The following is a 16,478-nucleotide window of genomic DNA, read 5'->3' on the forward strand; positions in this document are numbered from 1 at the left end:
GTTGTAGTAGTTGTGAGTTTGTAGTGTCCTTAGTGAACACAATATATTATGCAGCCATGCTCTTTGACTTGTGCCTGGCTACATCTTTACTATAGAACACAACCAGAAGCATAACCATGAAGTGACCTGGCATGGTCTCATTGGACAACAGATTCCAGAGGAGTCTTTCTCCAGAATTTCTATAATATCATTTTTCAAGCAAGTGTCACTTATTTACTTTTGACTTCAGGGATGAAAACATCTAAAACAGACACTAATGTAGAGGCAGCAATGTAAGGTGTGTGTGTTTTACACTTGCCTGTGAAAGCCTTTTAGTCATAAGTGTGTAGCTTGGTCAGTTTCTTAATATCTTAGCACCCTTTCGCATACAATGAATGGATTTGATCTGGTTTAGCTTGTCTGTGGATGGAAATGCTCTTTCCATATATGGAAGGCACTGAGATCCAGTAGAGTAGAATAGGAGCCACTGACTTTTTTGGAAACTGGAGAAACTGTTGTTGGCACTACACACAGAGCCACTGCAATGAAGTACACATCAACTTAATGCTTCTTTTGAGGCTAATTTTGGTCAAGGGAGTGGATTCCATGCACACCAGGAGAGGTTTCTCTGGGCACATGAGTGCCTGGAGTGGAGATTTCCTGCCTGAGGCACCTAGGCAGGTGATCTTTGCTGACCCCTCCTTCCTATTGAGGCTCCCTATTCCACCTCTCACACTGCTCTGGAGGCTGCAAAGGAAAGGAAGACTAGGTGAAGTGTGTCTCCCGATCTTCTTCCTCCAGAATGAGTGGAACACCACTGAGCACAACTCTGACTCCAGCCTCATAGCGTTTAACTATAAAGTACATCTGCAGCCCACAATAAAGCTATCTTGTCTTTACTATGAGATATCTGCACAATTATCCTTATTGCTTGTAGCTACTGTGGTGTCATCTGGTTGCTAGATATGTTTCTTTAGCTTTGTTTCCCTAAAAGTGTCTTTGTATTATATTTGTCTGTGTTGCCACTTGATAGCAACAGCATTGTTGTTGTTTTTAGGGCAGGTTTTTTTTTGTATTTGTACTGAAAACAAGCCTTTTTACATTTCTGATCCATTTAACGGATGGATGTTTTTATTTTTAAACACTGTCTGTTACTATTCCTTACACATATTTTTAGCAAAGTAGCAAAATAACAGATTGATGATGGCTGCGATGTAACATTTCCCCCATGTGTGAGCTGAAAGCACTTCTCCATTCACACAGACAAGGCTTGATGCTTCCTTCTGTCAGTGGCTTCTCATGACTCAAGGGATGCTGCTCTGGAGAAGCACTGATCTTGGAGAACAAGGGGCAAGGGGTGTTACAGGGATCTGCTGCTGCTATAAAGGGGCATCTCAGAAGCCCCAGTATACAGTAGTAGACAATCTGCAGAGATTTGGATTAATCCAAGGAGTTTTGAAATTATACGTTCCCAAAGCTCTTCAAATAGCACCCAGACTGTCTGCTGGAAAATACTGCTTATGCAGGATATTTTATTTCTCTGGCTTCTAGCACTGTGCTGTGTATTAATTCATTACACTTTCAGAATATCACTTAAAAATTGTGTCTATTTGGCTCTTACAGCTGCAAACAGAAGACTAATTTGGCTGAACCATGGCAGATCAATCTCAAATAATAATTTCGAACCATTCCCATCTTCAGGAAAGAAAGTCTATTTTCTCAAGAGCCCTCCCCTACCCCCTCTGACTGCTGCTACCAAATGCAATTTAATGTTGACAGTGCATTTTTATTTTTTGTTTTGTTTTGATTGCCTTACTGGTTTCCTTCTCAGAATAACAACAATGACCATGCAGCTATGTCGGTAAGTAGATGCAAGCTGAAGAAAAAGCATGCACATGGAAAATTTAAACTATGAACTGCCTGCAGGCTTATTGCTTCAATTCTGAGTGACTTTATTTAAAACCCCTCTATTTATACCGATCTGACTCTATACTAAATTGTGTAGTTGCATGCAGAATCCAAGTTGAAGACTAACCTTGGTTTTTGGACATCAAGGCAGAAGGAACCTTTTAAAGCCTCATAGAAACATGATAGGGCATGTGTTGCATCTGAAATGAGATCATTCAAAGGAGACCATAAGACCTCTTGGATGGGAGGTCAGGTGTCAGAATGCAGCTATGGGGATGTGCATACGAAATAAGGTTAAAATGGCTAGATAGTGGCTGAGAATAAAGAGCTGGTGAAAGTTTTAGACAGTCTCTTTCAAAAACATACTTTTTGAAGTGAGGAGAATGTCTGCACCCAAATGTATTTCTTAAAAGATGATGGATTGCTTTAAAAGATTCATGCCCCAATTATTTTCAGGTCACTGACTCATTTTGAGTAGTTTACTTTGGTCCAACATAAATATTTGCATTATAATGAATAACTGCTACTTTCAGATTTGCTAGCGATTGGAAAGTTTCATCCTTTATTATTTTTTTAAAAGGCTGATGCAGAATTGTGTTCTACTCATTTACCCACAGGACACTTTCCCTACTTTATAATGATTTTGCATCAACACTTCGGTAGAAAAAGTATGCAACAAACGAGATACGATGACCGTGTTAGTTCCACGCGTCTTGTGCTATAAGCATAAATAGTTGCAAGGGATCAACTCATTCCACTGGGACACCTGACTTTCTGAAGACAAATTTAGAGGACAATAAAAATGCTTAAAGATATTGTTGCAGATAATGCCGGGGTAAAAAGCTCATGAAAGTATTGATAACATGAAAGGTAATTCTGGCTGACAGTCATGATGGCAGCCATAAGGAAATCTGATGTCCTAAGTGCAAAGCAGTCCCCCAAATGGCTACCATATGGCAGCCATGCCTTCTCCAGTTATCTCTAGATAACACAATATTTCATTTGCTGGTCAGGGCTGCTTCATGCATGAAAACTATAACATGAGCAGATCCCAGTTATACATCATAAAGCTTCACTTGTCTGAAGCATACACATGTATTTTATTTCAATGCATATTCACCATTAAACATGTTGCAAAGCTGCATTTGGTTGTCTCTCTGTAAAATAGCATATTGGTATGTGGAGTATAGTTTGAAACCTTATATCCAGCTCAGCGGAATATTTATCCTTCAGTCACGTATTGATAATTCTTACCATTCATGATCTTCAATCTAGTTGAAAAAGTGTGCTTCTAAGTCGTTGCTTCTGTTGTTTGATTCAAATTTTATTCAGTTGTTCATGCAAATCTATTCCTCCCCAATCCCTGCCCCTGTTTTAATTTCGGTACATTTTAAACATGTAGAAAGAATGCAGTGTGTGTCCTAACTTGCTTAGAGAGGACAACTGGAAAAATGCCCTCTGACACTAATGTGTTTCCTGGATAATGAGACCCATCTCTAAAACAGCAGATAGAGGCACTGAAGGGATGCAAATTTTCCAGTGACTTAGTCATGTTAGTCTGTTGCAATGAAAACAAGTCTTATTTTACCTTATAGACTACAGAAAGGCGTTATAGCATAAGCTGTCATGAACTACAGTCCCCATGATCACATGCAACAGGATTAATGTATGGAAGAAGTCCAGGCTTACTTACAACCACCTTCCAGCTGTACTGGTGATAGTTATGAACATCGGGAATTGCTTTGTACTGCATCAAGCCACTGGTCTACCTAGCTCAGAACTACATTGACTTGCAGTGGCTCTATGGGGTTTCAGATGGGGAGATCTGCAAATACTTCTAACAATGAAGAATTTGAAAGTATTATTAGATTATTTATTTATAATTTCTCCACTAAGAAAAAAGAAATTGGGTGGTTTGCCCAGCATTGCAGAGGAAGTCAATATGCTGGAATTAGAAACTGATCTTCAACTGATTTCCTAGCAGCCTTATCCATTTTCTCAAGTAAAACTTACAGTCACCTTGATTTGCTAAGAGCTAATTGACCTTATCTTTCCAGAGCCATTTGGCTTCCCCTGGCTCTGCTAAGGATTTTGCTGTTATGTGTTTGCTTTCACCTTGGAGTTCCTCAGAAAAAAACATTTGCAGATGCTTTAATTTAACTGTTAGCAATGGTGGAGGTAACACAAATGAGGTGAACAACTGAGTTAACGTAATCCAATTCTTGTGTGGTCTAAAACAGACTTTTAATATTCTGAAAAAAAATGTGGGATATGCTGTTTTCCCCTCAACAATTATATATAAAAAAATCACTGGCAAAATTAGATGTTGGTGGAATGAAAATGGTTAAAGTTTGTCTGATAACTAAGCCTTTCCAAGAGTCTTTATGTTCATAACATATATTCAGAAACCATTATCACAGAATTCAGACCTTTGTTTTAAGATCACAATCATGTACCATGATCCTAAAAAGCTGCTAGCATATTTTAGCATATTTGCCTATGATGTTCTCGTATAAAGCATCCTAATTACTTTCTTAGCAGCTATTGCCATGTGGACGTTAGTTTGACCATCTTAATCAATTGCTTCTGTGTTATAGAAATTGCAAATATTCCCAGCATGCCTCTTAGATCAGTTTTTAAGAGACACAGTTGTAAACACATCTATTATGATGATTGTTGTTGTTGTTGTTTCTGAAATTTTTATGAGAAGGGGTAATTTAGTGCTACTATTAGATCAACAGGAAGATTCAATTCTTGCTATCAGGAGAATACTTGATTTAGCATTCTTAAATATGTGAGTTACCCTTTAGATTCGATACATTGAAAAGAAAGCTTCTGCTTAATGTGTGATTTAATATTGTTAAACTAATTATGAAGCTAGACTTTCAGATGTAACAGACAAGTCTTGTTGTTCCCTGTTTGCTTGGGGGATTGTGGATTGTGTTTTATTGTTCCCTTGATTGGCAGTAAAAGCCTTATTTCACAGCTTGCAGCGAGGAGCTATTGGATAAAGGGTGGTGGCGCTCCACAAGCTATATTCAAAAACTGTCAATCAAAAGCCCACGTAGGCTACTTAGAGAATGGAGTTTCTTACTGATTCTTCCAAATGTCGTCTCATGCTGTCCTTGATTGGCATAGCCTGGCAGGGAGGATGGATGAATCTGTCACCGGCTGGTTAATTGTGTTGCCGGTCTCAGTCTGACATCAGGTCTTTGACTCTTAAGTGGCTCAATACAAAACAAATTAGCAGATTGTAGTCATATTTCTCATCCTATATGCTTTGACTTTGTTGAATGCAGTCCATAAATCATATTGACTGACACACTACTGAATGATGAAAGCTGCTTTTGAGACAGCTAGCTATGAGTCTAGAAAGCAGCACCGTGAAGGTGCCATGCAAGAAGGATGCATATGGCTGACCCTTTGGGAATTTCCTAGGAGCCAAAAGTCTCTTTACAGCAATTGTTCTTAAGAGAAAAGCTTTCGGATACTACAGAAAGGATTTAACATGTCAGCAGATTCTCTTTTACAAGTTCCTTTGAAATCTAAGACGTTTGTCTAAGGTTTTTCTTTTTCTCCCAAACTTGTATTTCAGCAAATGTGACGGGTGGGTAAGCTGAAGGTGTCCTATCTTCTAGCAGGTGTTATTGGTGGTTTCTTTTTTAATGTAAGAGAATACTTATTTCTTGAACTTTGCCGTGATGGTATACAAAATATGGATAGCTGTAATTGATGAATCAAGACAAAGGTGTTAGTAGTTGTTGGGTAGTAGTAATTGTAGGGAACCAAAATAAAACCGTTTCCCCCCCCTTAAGTTAAATATACATAATGGATGTAAGAGCATCAAACAGGGATCCAATGCTGATGATTAAGGATGATTTTTAAGGCCAATGATGAACATTCATTCAGAATCAGTGCAATGATGTTATAGTTTCTTACATGTAAGAAATTGAAAGCGTTGGGTAACAAAAGATGCTTCAAACTGCCCTGTTAAGTCTAGAGACATGAGCTCACTTGCTCTGGATGAATTTGAACAAATAGCTCCTTTTAACCCACCCTCATTTGCCAGTTTTGTGCATTTTAATTTGGAAGACCTGTATACTTACAACAATTTAAAAGTTACTGGTAAACTGAGCAGTAAAAAACAGATTCAGGTACCTCTGACTTACAGTTAAAAGTTCAAATGTTTAGACTTGGCTTCTTTATCTTGGTCCAAAATGAAAACCTACATGATCTCAAATGGTTATAACATGTTCCTTTTCCCTCTTCTGCTTTTTTTTTGGACTGTGCCATGAGAGCAATAAGCCTGTAGTCCGAGTGCATAGTTGAAAGCAATTTTAAAAATTCATTTTAGGGGGTTAGCATTTGTCTACCATTATAACAAACATTTAATGTATCTGTATGAAACCTAACTCTTAAAAAGCCACACAAATTATCATGCTGTGTATTGTAACCATTACCTTGTGCTCCAGTACTATTGTAACCAATTTTAAACAACTGAATGCATAGGTTTGGTGAGAAATGTGAAATGGAGTATTTGTATAACAATATAGTCCATAATATAATTGCATTTTGGATTTAATTGGATGTTATGTTTTTTGATAACTTCACTAATATGCTTACTGTTACTACATTACAGTGGCATCAAAAAAATTATGTAAAATAGGACATGGAGCTGATTTGATAGGGTGCTGCATTAAATCAAAATGCAGTTGCTCCATTAAATCAAAATGTTATTTCCATCAAGTATCTTAAATCAGCTACATCATAATTGAATTAAGCCCATTGATTCTTCTTTCCTTCTCCCCGCCCCAATTCTCTCCTTTCCCCCCATTCATATTGATATTGTTCCATTTGGGGAATTAGAACTGCATGTCCCCCAGTCTGGTCACTGCTGGGTTTCAGACATTTCAAGCATGTTCCGGTGTGTGTTCATTTATTTCTTTTTCTGTTGATACTTGGTTTGTACCTGCCAAATGTTAGTTTCATAAAAGCTTTCAGTTTTAAAATGTCCACTAAAGAGGATGTGTCATGGACCATGAACAGAACATATACTTTAGTATCCAGTAATAATAAATACAAACCAAAAATAGGAGAATTTTCAAAATTGAGTCTTTTTCTGTCTGTTTGGTTCTAAAGGTAGCTGAACACATACAGATACTAAGTAGGTTATGTGCCCCAAATAACCTTAAACTTTAAGTCATAGTTCAAATCTATAATGAACAGCTTAACCTGCCTATAGAAACCAAAGAAACTTACTTTATCTTCTATTTTTCTCCTTTTGAATCAGTATGTTTGGTATGCAACAAGATATAGGCCTGGTTTGCATGTAACATCAAACCATGGTTTAAGTAAGTCTTTGTTAATTAACCATGATTAGCATTACATGTGAACTATGCCCCTATTACTGTGGTTTGTTAGTGGGGAAAAATGCAATGGTTTGTTCTTGGCTTACCGACGTTACCGTCAGTATGGCCAAGCGTTAAACACGAACCTGGACATATAATGCAATTTAATGCTTCATTTAGGAATGGCATCATTCTTATTATACAGCACAATTCTGTGCATGTTTCCAGAGAAGTAAATCCTATTGCATTCAATAGGGCGTACTTCCAGATGTATAGGATTGCAGTCTTAAGATGCAACCCAGTGATTCTTACCTAAGAGTGAACCTGATTGAACTCAGGGGAGTTACTTCTGAGTAAACATACACGGGATTACACCGTTGAGCATACTAGTGTTTAAACTCACAAATTACCAAACTATTAAAGCAAATTCTTATATTTTCCAATGTATTTAATTTAGAAATGAGGAGGAGCCCTAAAATGTTAGCAGTAACTTTTGTTAACATTCTTTAACTATTCCTTCTGATTAGATTAGAATACATACCTGTGCTTTGATCCAGCCACTTATTTAGAAATAATTACCATTAAAATCAATGAGACTTGCTTCTCTGGAAATGTGTATAAGCTGTTGTGTTGGTGTGTTTAACCATCACTGGCACTGACATTTATGCTATAATTATTGGAGCAGAAATGTTTACCATGAAACATGTATGTATACTTGAACAGCAGAGGGCTGCATATGACTTCATAGATTAATTATTTTTAGAATTATCGTTCTCCCCGATCTATAGGTGCATAGATAGAGAGGGGAATATTTGAATTGTCAAGCTTGAAATGTGTAGCATTCCAGGAAATCCATTTTAATAGTGTTAAGGCAAGTGTTTTCTGTAAACCTGTTTTATGATGTATGTTGCTGAATGTATATAACTTGTTGGTTTCAGTTGTGTGTTTACATATTAACATTGTCATTTGAAAATACTATTCTAAATAAAGCTACTATTCATAAACAGAATTTTTAAAAATTACTGTACAACAGGAAGATGTAGCATTTACTGTCTGTTTGTTCTTGGGCTTTGTAAATGTGGGAGAAAATGACCATTCTGACAAAACATATTTACCTATTCTTACAACTTCTTGCCTTTTTTTTTTTAATAGGGAAAAGTGGCGCAGACTGCTTGTATGTCAGCTTGCCAGCATCTGTCAACTTCCCTGATGCAGATGCTGTTGGATAATGATTTAAAACAAATTAGCATGGGAGCCATTCAGCAGTTTAATTTAGATGTCATACAGTGTGAATGTAAGTATGAGATTCTGAGACAGTCATTCTTGTTTAGCGGGAGGATGTAAATATCCATTATATGTGCATTACTGAAATAAATAAATCTGGAAACTGGGGATCAATGAGATCTTTCTGTTTATTCAAGCAATGGTTCAAGAGTTGTTTGTTTATTAAATTTGTATGCCACCCTTCATCTGAAGTTCAAAACATTGGTTGGATACCTTCTAGAAGCCTAGTAGTTTAATTCATTGGAATAAGAGAGAGTAGCTTAATAGATTTGTAACCATTTAAAATCCTTACCAACATTTACACTAATATGTGTTCTTTTTTCCTCTGAACTGCAGTCAAAACGTTATAGGTTCTAATTTTTGCAGTTGTAGGCCATGTCTTCTGATAGTATTTATTCCTAAAAGAGATTCTTAGGATCAATCTGTAAATCACTTGAAACTTAAGCAACTGAAAAAAGAGAGTTTTATTGGCCATTCATTTTAAATTTGTTACTATGTCTTTCAGAAGCTATTCTGGTTAGTTTCTTTTCAACAGAACTCTAAAAGAATCAACTGAGAGGTCTTAACATTTAAAAAGTTTATAAATATATTATACTAATTCAGCAGTGGAACAAATGGAATAGGGAATCTCAGTTCTTCAAAATTGTAAGCACACAATGCCCTGCCCCCATCTCTCTCACCCCCATTGTATTTTTCTCTTGTTATTTGTTTGTTTTGTAACACAAAATAAAATCTGTAATAAAAACTAATTTAAAAAAAGATTTTAAGCAAGCAAGTGGACATTTCCATTTTTGGCTGCCATGAGTTGCAGTAAAACCAACTTATTGCTTCTCATATACTAAAATGTCCTTAATCTATTTTATAAAGCTATATTAAATTTGCTCAGTTTGTAAGCCCCCCCAACACACATTTCCTGTTTGACATATTAAACAACTAAGAGATCATTGTGGGTTTTTTGTTTTTCATAACATAGTGGTTCGGCATCTGTTGCCATGCTTCTGTTACAGAATATCTTGTGTGGTAGGAACCATTACATAATGGCTTTGAGTTCCTTCCAACCTTATACTATTTATGTTATTGTAGAAAAATGTAACCTTGGGTCTACAGATTATACTGTACTGGAAGGAGAAAGTAAAACCATGACTTTAATACTGGAACATATTTAGTAAGATAAGTCAGTCAGCTGTATCTGGCTATATTAAAGCAAGTGCTTTGATACTATTTTAAAGGAAAAAATAGTAATGAGGAGTGAGGATGGTAGGACCTAACTTCACAAGTAAAATATGCTCTTGCTTCAAATTCAGCCGGAATCTTTGCTTGGTAGGAAATGTCATTGTTTCAGGTCACTCATACAAGTATTACTGACTCATTACTTAAGGTATTAAAAAGAAGGTCTAAGTTCACTTCCAGAAGTTCAAAATAGGTGATTCAACATTTGTAAACTTGAGCTGTTCCCTGAAAAATTCAACTAAAACACAGGCAGCCTTGCTTAACGGGTGTGCTACACACACACACACACACACACACACACACACACTCATACTCTCTCTAGAATGTGCTGATTCTGCTTTCTTTCTGACATTTCTTTCACAAGCTGTGCCATTGGCACATTCCACGAATCACTGTGCCAGCTGTGATTTATGATCTTACCACCCACTCCCTTCAGCTTCGCCCCTCCTGGGTCAACATTTTGAGCTTGGTGCTCTGTGACAGTGCCATTTACCCTAGGAAGTGTCTTGCTGCTGTATGCGATTAGATGATATAGAAAAAGGAAGTAGCCAATATACCAAGATGTGATTCCATTAGCACTCTCTCATCTGATAGAGAAACCTTTTGGAATTGTTAATTGACTTTCGGTGTTCTAGCTGCTACCTGATTTCACCATTATGCATCAGTGAAATGTCCAGTGAGACAACTGGTAGAAGTTGGCTAAAAGGCAGCTTATGCACTGTTCCCAAACCTTTCCCTGCAAGGTGCAACCACAGGAGAGTTTTGGACGTATTACACAATGCAGTCTCAGTTTACATAGACCTGGCCAGTTACCAGAATGCCATGTGAACTGAATGTGAAGCATCACCTAGTGTCCTCTGCAGCATTCCTGGTTTTTGTATCATAGGGAAGTCTTAGCAGACAAAACAATATGGGCAAGGCTTTCTGTTGGTTTAAGGTATAGCATTATGACTTAACAAATCCACACATGCAGTGTGGTGGCTATTTTCTTTAAGAAATGTGTAAACTGCTTTCTGCCTTTAAAACAATGCAAAGTGATTCATAGATTATGTGCTCACTTTAGCAGCGGATGTTCATGTTTTAGGCTAATACTCATTTTGTCATTCTGAACTGCTGAATGGCAGCTTTGCATGGAGGTACCGTAATATGCTAGATGTGATACTGCAGCTTGCTACAGCAAATTCAGTTTTTCCTTTTGTCTCACAAGCTGAAGTGGACCATGCAACTGTATCATAAATATGACAGCTGATCATTATTCCTCGACCAAGTGATATATCAGAAAACGTAGCAGCAGAATAAAATTCCAAATAGTTTACAATATTCAGGTTGCAGTCAGAAGCCAGACAAGTAAAAAAACAAAACAAAACACTGACCAACAGCTTACTGAAAAAGCCAGCTTTTTAACCTGGTGCTGAACAAACCACAGTGTAGTGGACAATTCCTCAAAGATTGAGTCCTTTGCTAAAGAGGCGAGTTCTGGTAGCATAATAGCAGTGACATCTATGTGTATGTGAAAACCCATTGCAATAATTAGAGAATCCTTGATGTGATATTTTTTCCTTGGAACCAAACCATGAACCATAAGGGTGTAGAATTGATTTTCTTGAATCCAAACACCTTATTCCATGTGGCAGACTATATTTAAAACTCAGCGGTGGTCTGTGAGGAAAATCAATCCCATACTCCATAGGCTCACCTAAAGTAGCCCCGCTTTGATATTGCTGCCCTTGCCTAGATCTTGGCTAATGCAGGTGCCCAATGTATTTCGACAGTGTCTCCATTATACACATGCACCTAGGGCTTGCTTTAGACCATGAAGAACATCTACCAATACTCGGTCAGGGTCTGATTAACCAATAGAAATTGCTTGGGATGCTATGGACAAATGCACTTGTTCTCTCTCTCTCTCTCTCTCTCTCTCTCTCTCTCTCTCTCACACACACACACACACACACACACAGAGAGAGAGAGAGAGAGAGAGAGAGAGAGAGAGAGAGAGAGAGAGAGAGAGAGAAACTTGTCTTATGGAGATGTCTTATGGAGATACCTCTGAGTTTGGGGACTCTGCCTAATATGGATCAAAACAGGGAGATCTGTTTGTAACGATGACATAAAAGCAATGCTTACTACAAAGCCTCAAATAATAAAATTTTATTACATCTGGATGAAGCGCCTTTAAATTCAAATACCTGAGCCTACACCATGTACCTTGAAAGTAAGATCCATTGGAAATCAATGGGACAGATTTTCAAGTGGCATAGTTAGGACTGTGATGTGAAAATGGCAATATTGCAGCTTGTCTGCTTACTCCCTTTACCTGGTCTGTAACATAACCTGCATACTAATTGCTCAGATTCTGTATAGTTTGCATTTTAATGTATGGTCTTCTTACATAGCTTTTACACTCTTTTGAATTTTAAGAGTAGAATTCCATTACAAACAACTTGTTAAAGGCATAAACACAACGTTTTATCTTTTCTGCTTAGATTATTCTGCCTGTTTGGATCTTTATGCTCCCTCCTGCTTACTGTCATTCTTCTACCAATGGGAATGTGCCACTGCCTTCCTTCGGCCATGCCACCCCCCCTTCCACTGCTGCCACAATGCCTCTCCCCTTGCCACAGCGGTTGAGCGAAGGGGCATTCTGCAATGTGCTCCTGCTCATCTTCTCTGCCCCAGGTGGCACACCAGAACGCCTCTCCTCCCCCCAAAATTTGGCGAGAAGGGGATATTCTGCTAGTGGTGGAAGTGATCGGGCGGGCAGGGTGCTACCTCTGGTTAGGCTAAGAAGATTTTATAGAGCAAATGCTATAATGACAAAATTAGATGCTGACAGCTTTGGAATTGATAATAATTTTGAAAGGCTTTTCTGATAAATTCACCATGCAAAACAAAGAAAAGCTGCCTCCTTTTCGTGCTATTTGGGACACAGGAATTCTGCATTGTAGGACAGAGGTGAAATGTTGGGAGAATATGCCAATGAAGGTGTGTTTCCAGATCATTGATCTTAAAAATGTCAATATCCCAGTGCTTGGTGATCCATGATATAGTGAAAAGAAATTCTGGATTCTGGATTGAAAGGATTTATTGTTATTGTTATTACAGTGTTCGCCAGCTCTGAGCCTGTACCTGGGTTCCATGGAGAAACCTTACAGTTAGCATTCATCGACCTCAGACAAGTAAGACATTATTTGTATGCCTGTTAATGGTCACATCTTACTGAACACCAAGCCTTTGATTCATGGTCCAAGCAACCCTATGTGTTAGCAGATGACATGAAGTCCACTCACACAATGACTTGTTGACCCTCCATCCCCAGCTGCATTGCATGCTGCTCTGTAGGTTCGCTAGAGGGTGGCTTGGGAGAAGCAAGATGCCGCTGCAGGAAGCCGGGCTGGAGAAACCCTGGTGCTTCTGAGCCACATCATCAGATGCTTATGCCATAAATGTGTTTGTTGGTCCGGCAAGACTCTTGTTGCAGCAGACATAACACAACTACCCCTCTGACATTTTGGGAAATTTGGGGAAATGACTATCCCACTACTTCACGTGTAACAAGCAAAAGGGTATAGCTATTCAGTTGTCAGGATGTGAGGTTGAATTCTACTGTATTTGCAGAGTTGTAAATTTGAATGAAAAGGCTGTTTTAATATATGCTGATCTCATAATGAGTACAACCTTGACCCATATTTCTGTGTGGTGCTATGTGAAATACCATAGTTAATTGGTAAGTAAGTTCAAATGATGGCTTTCGTGTGGGTTTGTTTGTTTTTTAAACATGTTTAAGGCTAGAGTTATCATGCATCATAATTAAAAGCTACATTTTATTCTGTAGAATATTATCTCTTGTCGATCTTTTACTTTAGGCTGAAATCATATTTGAGACTGCTTGATTCTAGTAGGGCCTTATGAGGAGAGAGGGGAATGAAAATTATATATATATATATATATATATATATATATATATATATATATATATATATATATATTCTCCTTAATTTACCTTTTGTGGGGCGCACCTTTTGCATTTCCTCACATCATAGGATTTCTAATTTTTATTGTTATTAGTAATCTCTTTTACATAACTAGTCTATCGTTTGCTTTAAAATCATTACCCAATTCATTTTCACAACTCCCCAGTGAAGGTAGACCATTATGATAAATCCTGAACTCAGTTGTGTCTCTCCTAAGTATGACATAATATTTTCATTAGGTTCCCTATATCTGCCATTCAGAGTTCCAGGTGCACCATTATGTATTAAAAGTGGAATGCCTTCCAGGTATTTAAGCAACAACTATTTTAATACAATTTGTTGCAATCATTTTTGCTTTGCTTCTGAATACAGAACGTAAATGAAGACCAGTCCCTTTTTGTTTTCTTCCTCATCTACTAGCGGCTCATTGCAGTGATGTCAATCCTTACAAAGAGCAACATTTAGCTTTTAGTAAGGATTTAACACTCTTCCTCTCCCTTCTATTTATGATCCATTTCTTTCTTAATAGGCCAAATGACAGTTCTTTTCAAGCATACTTAGAAAGGCAACAGAGCCTTTTTCAGAAAGAGGTCATGCTTCTGTTTTTTAGTTTGAATTCGATACTGTTTCATGAATTGCAGGATATGAAAGATAAGGAAGTGGGTCCAGTGGTCAGGTTTTACCTGCCCACCCGGACTGTGCCCTGAGGTCAAACTCCTGATATTTGCTGTTTGGTACAGAGGAGCTGATGACAGGTAGGGGCTGATACAAGGGGGAAAGCTTGAACCATATCAAAGCTAAAAGGCAAGAGAATTGGGACTCAGTGAGAGACTGTAGCTAAAAGATGGATCAGCAGGGTTGCCCTCTTTTTAAAAAGTAGCTGACCTGTGAGGGAAAAGACTTTATCGTCCTGCCAATCACATGCTTACTAATGGAAGCCAGTTATCTCAACAACAGCTTACTCTTTTCTGTGTGATTTCATGGCAACGGGCAGGATTAGTAGGAGCGTGGGGTAGCCTTCGCTGGTTATTTCTGACACAAATTAATAAACGTAGCATGCACTGCAGTTAACTGTAAAGTTTTGGTGCTCTGAAGACACGTTCAGGGCTGTTTCAGGCTTGATGTAGATAGCATTTCTGCATAGGAAATAGCATGAAACAGCTGTGTAGATCAGCATGTATGTGATGTAACATACATCACTACCTACATCAGCTTTTGCTAACTGGATGCCCTCCAAGTGTTTTAGACTACAACTCCCATCAGCACCAGCTAGCACAGCTGACTGACACTGTTGTTTTGCATGCCATTTTGCATGCTATTTTCATTTAGAAATTTTGTCAGAGTGGACATGGGCCTCATAGTGACTGAAAACTGGGGCAAGCATCCAAAAGTGAAAATGGCTGCCTCCAAAGAACTACATGAAACATGCTCCTTTGCTCTCAGCAACCTGCTGTAATAATAATTCAACTGTTGCACCGAATATATTCCTCCATAGCTGATCTAGAACGACTAAAGTGAGAAGTAGAAATTAATTGGTAATTCCTTATGGAATGACTATTGCAAAGTTGTTCCAGTTCCAGACTGATTGCAAACCTTGTGTGTGTGTGTGTGTGTGTGTGTGTGTGTGTGTGTGCATCCTAAATAAATACTTTGCCCAGAGTTGTTTGTATGGATGGGATTGGATGATGGAAAAATCAATTATTCTTTTCTACAACCAAATGGTCCTTATTCCTAAGTAAATGTATTTTAGTATCAGGGAGGCAGAAACAAACACCATTTTGTTCCTGTAGCTATGGTAGCAAGTTTTAAGTGAATTTTTATAATGTGAAACTGCACATACTCAATGTCGTTAATTTGCCAACTCTGTTTTTTAAAAGTGTGCTGCTTTTGTTTTGTTTTTTCTGCTGTAACAGATTAGGAATGCCAAAGCAGTTGGATAGCATGGAATGTTGGTTGTGCGGTGGGAGGGAAAGAAAATTGTATGCTTCACAACTGGTAACATTCTGGTTATCTAAAGGGGGATCTCTATAAAACCATTAAGTCCAGGGTCTAAAATGATCTAGTGCTGCACAACTGAACCCATTGCTGACTGACTTGTGATTCATAACTTGATGTGCAGAGATGAACAATTCTTTGTTTTTCAAAGTCTGGTTCCTTAAATATCCAAAAGTGACCAAAGGCTATATAGCACAATCAATTGATTTGGTAGGCAGGCCTTCAATTTTAACAGACTGAAATTCGCAGGAACTGCTTGCCAGGATTGGAAACTGTGATTATGCAAATAGGTGTTAGAAGGAGAAGGCTGATATAATTGTTGTTGGTGCCACACAGACGCTAAAGCCTAGATGTTCAGAGCTGGAAGGCCACAAGTGGACCTACCTGTGACTGTCAAACTCCTGCTCAACTCAAATGTAAAATAGTTGAACATTAAAAAAAGCATATATTGTCCCATAGATTGGCCTTAATACCTGAAGACTGGGAAGTGCCCAAGGTAACAACATGTTTTAAAAAAAGAGGTGCAGGAAATTACTGGCAACCAAAATGATTAGGAGACTGAGGCAACTCTTCAGAGATTACAATGGTCAGGACTTTTTAACGTCAAAAAAAAAAAAAGGAGTAAAAGGTGAGGGGACATGATAGAGGTTTATGAAGTTATCTGTGGTGTGGAAAAACTGGACAGAAACAAGTTTGCCTCCCTCACAATACTAGAAGCCATTGGGATCATCAACTGAAGCTGAAAGAGTGAGAACAAACA

General features: G+C 38.0%; 1 protein-coding gene across 14 annotated transcripts in view; it reads left to right on the plus strand.

Moving 5' to 3' along the window:
* The window catches only part of EXOC6 (exocyst complex component 6), a gene marked incomplete at its 3' end in the record, with an annotated part of 93,582 nt that overhangs the window by 49,701 nt on the left and 27,403 nt on the right, over window positions 1-16,478 (plus strand). For 7 of the 14 annotated variants that reach the window (XM_081913258.1, XM_081913259.1, XM_081913252.1 and 4 more), the window contains exons 19-20: window positions 8,388-8,529; window positions 12,855-12,928. In XM_081913258.1, coding sequence (XP_081769384.1) covers window positions 8,388-8,529; window positions 12,855-12,928 — 216 coding nt within the window. Of the gene's footprint in view, window positions 1-1,810; window positions 1,841-5,482; window positions 5,507-8,387; window positions 8,530-12,854; window positions 12,929-16,478 lie in introns of those variants that run through there. The other 7 variants (XM_081913257.1, XM_081913250.1, XM_081913256.1 and 4 more) reach the window with 2 other exon arrangements.

This window comes from Podarcis melisellensis (genome assembly GCF_964234715.1).
Source record: "Podarcis melisellensis genome assembly, chromosome: 5".
In the NCBI taxonomy this organism is placed as follows: Eukaryota; Metazoa; Chordata; class Lepidosauria; order Squamata; family Lacertidae; genus Podarcis; species Podarcis melisellensis.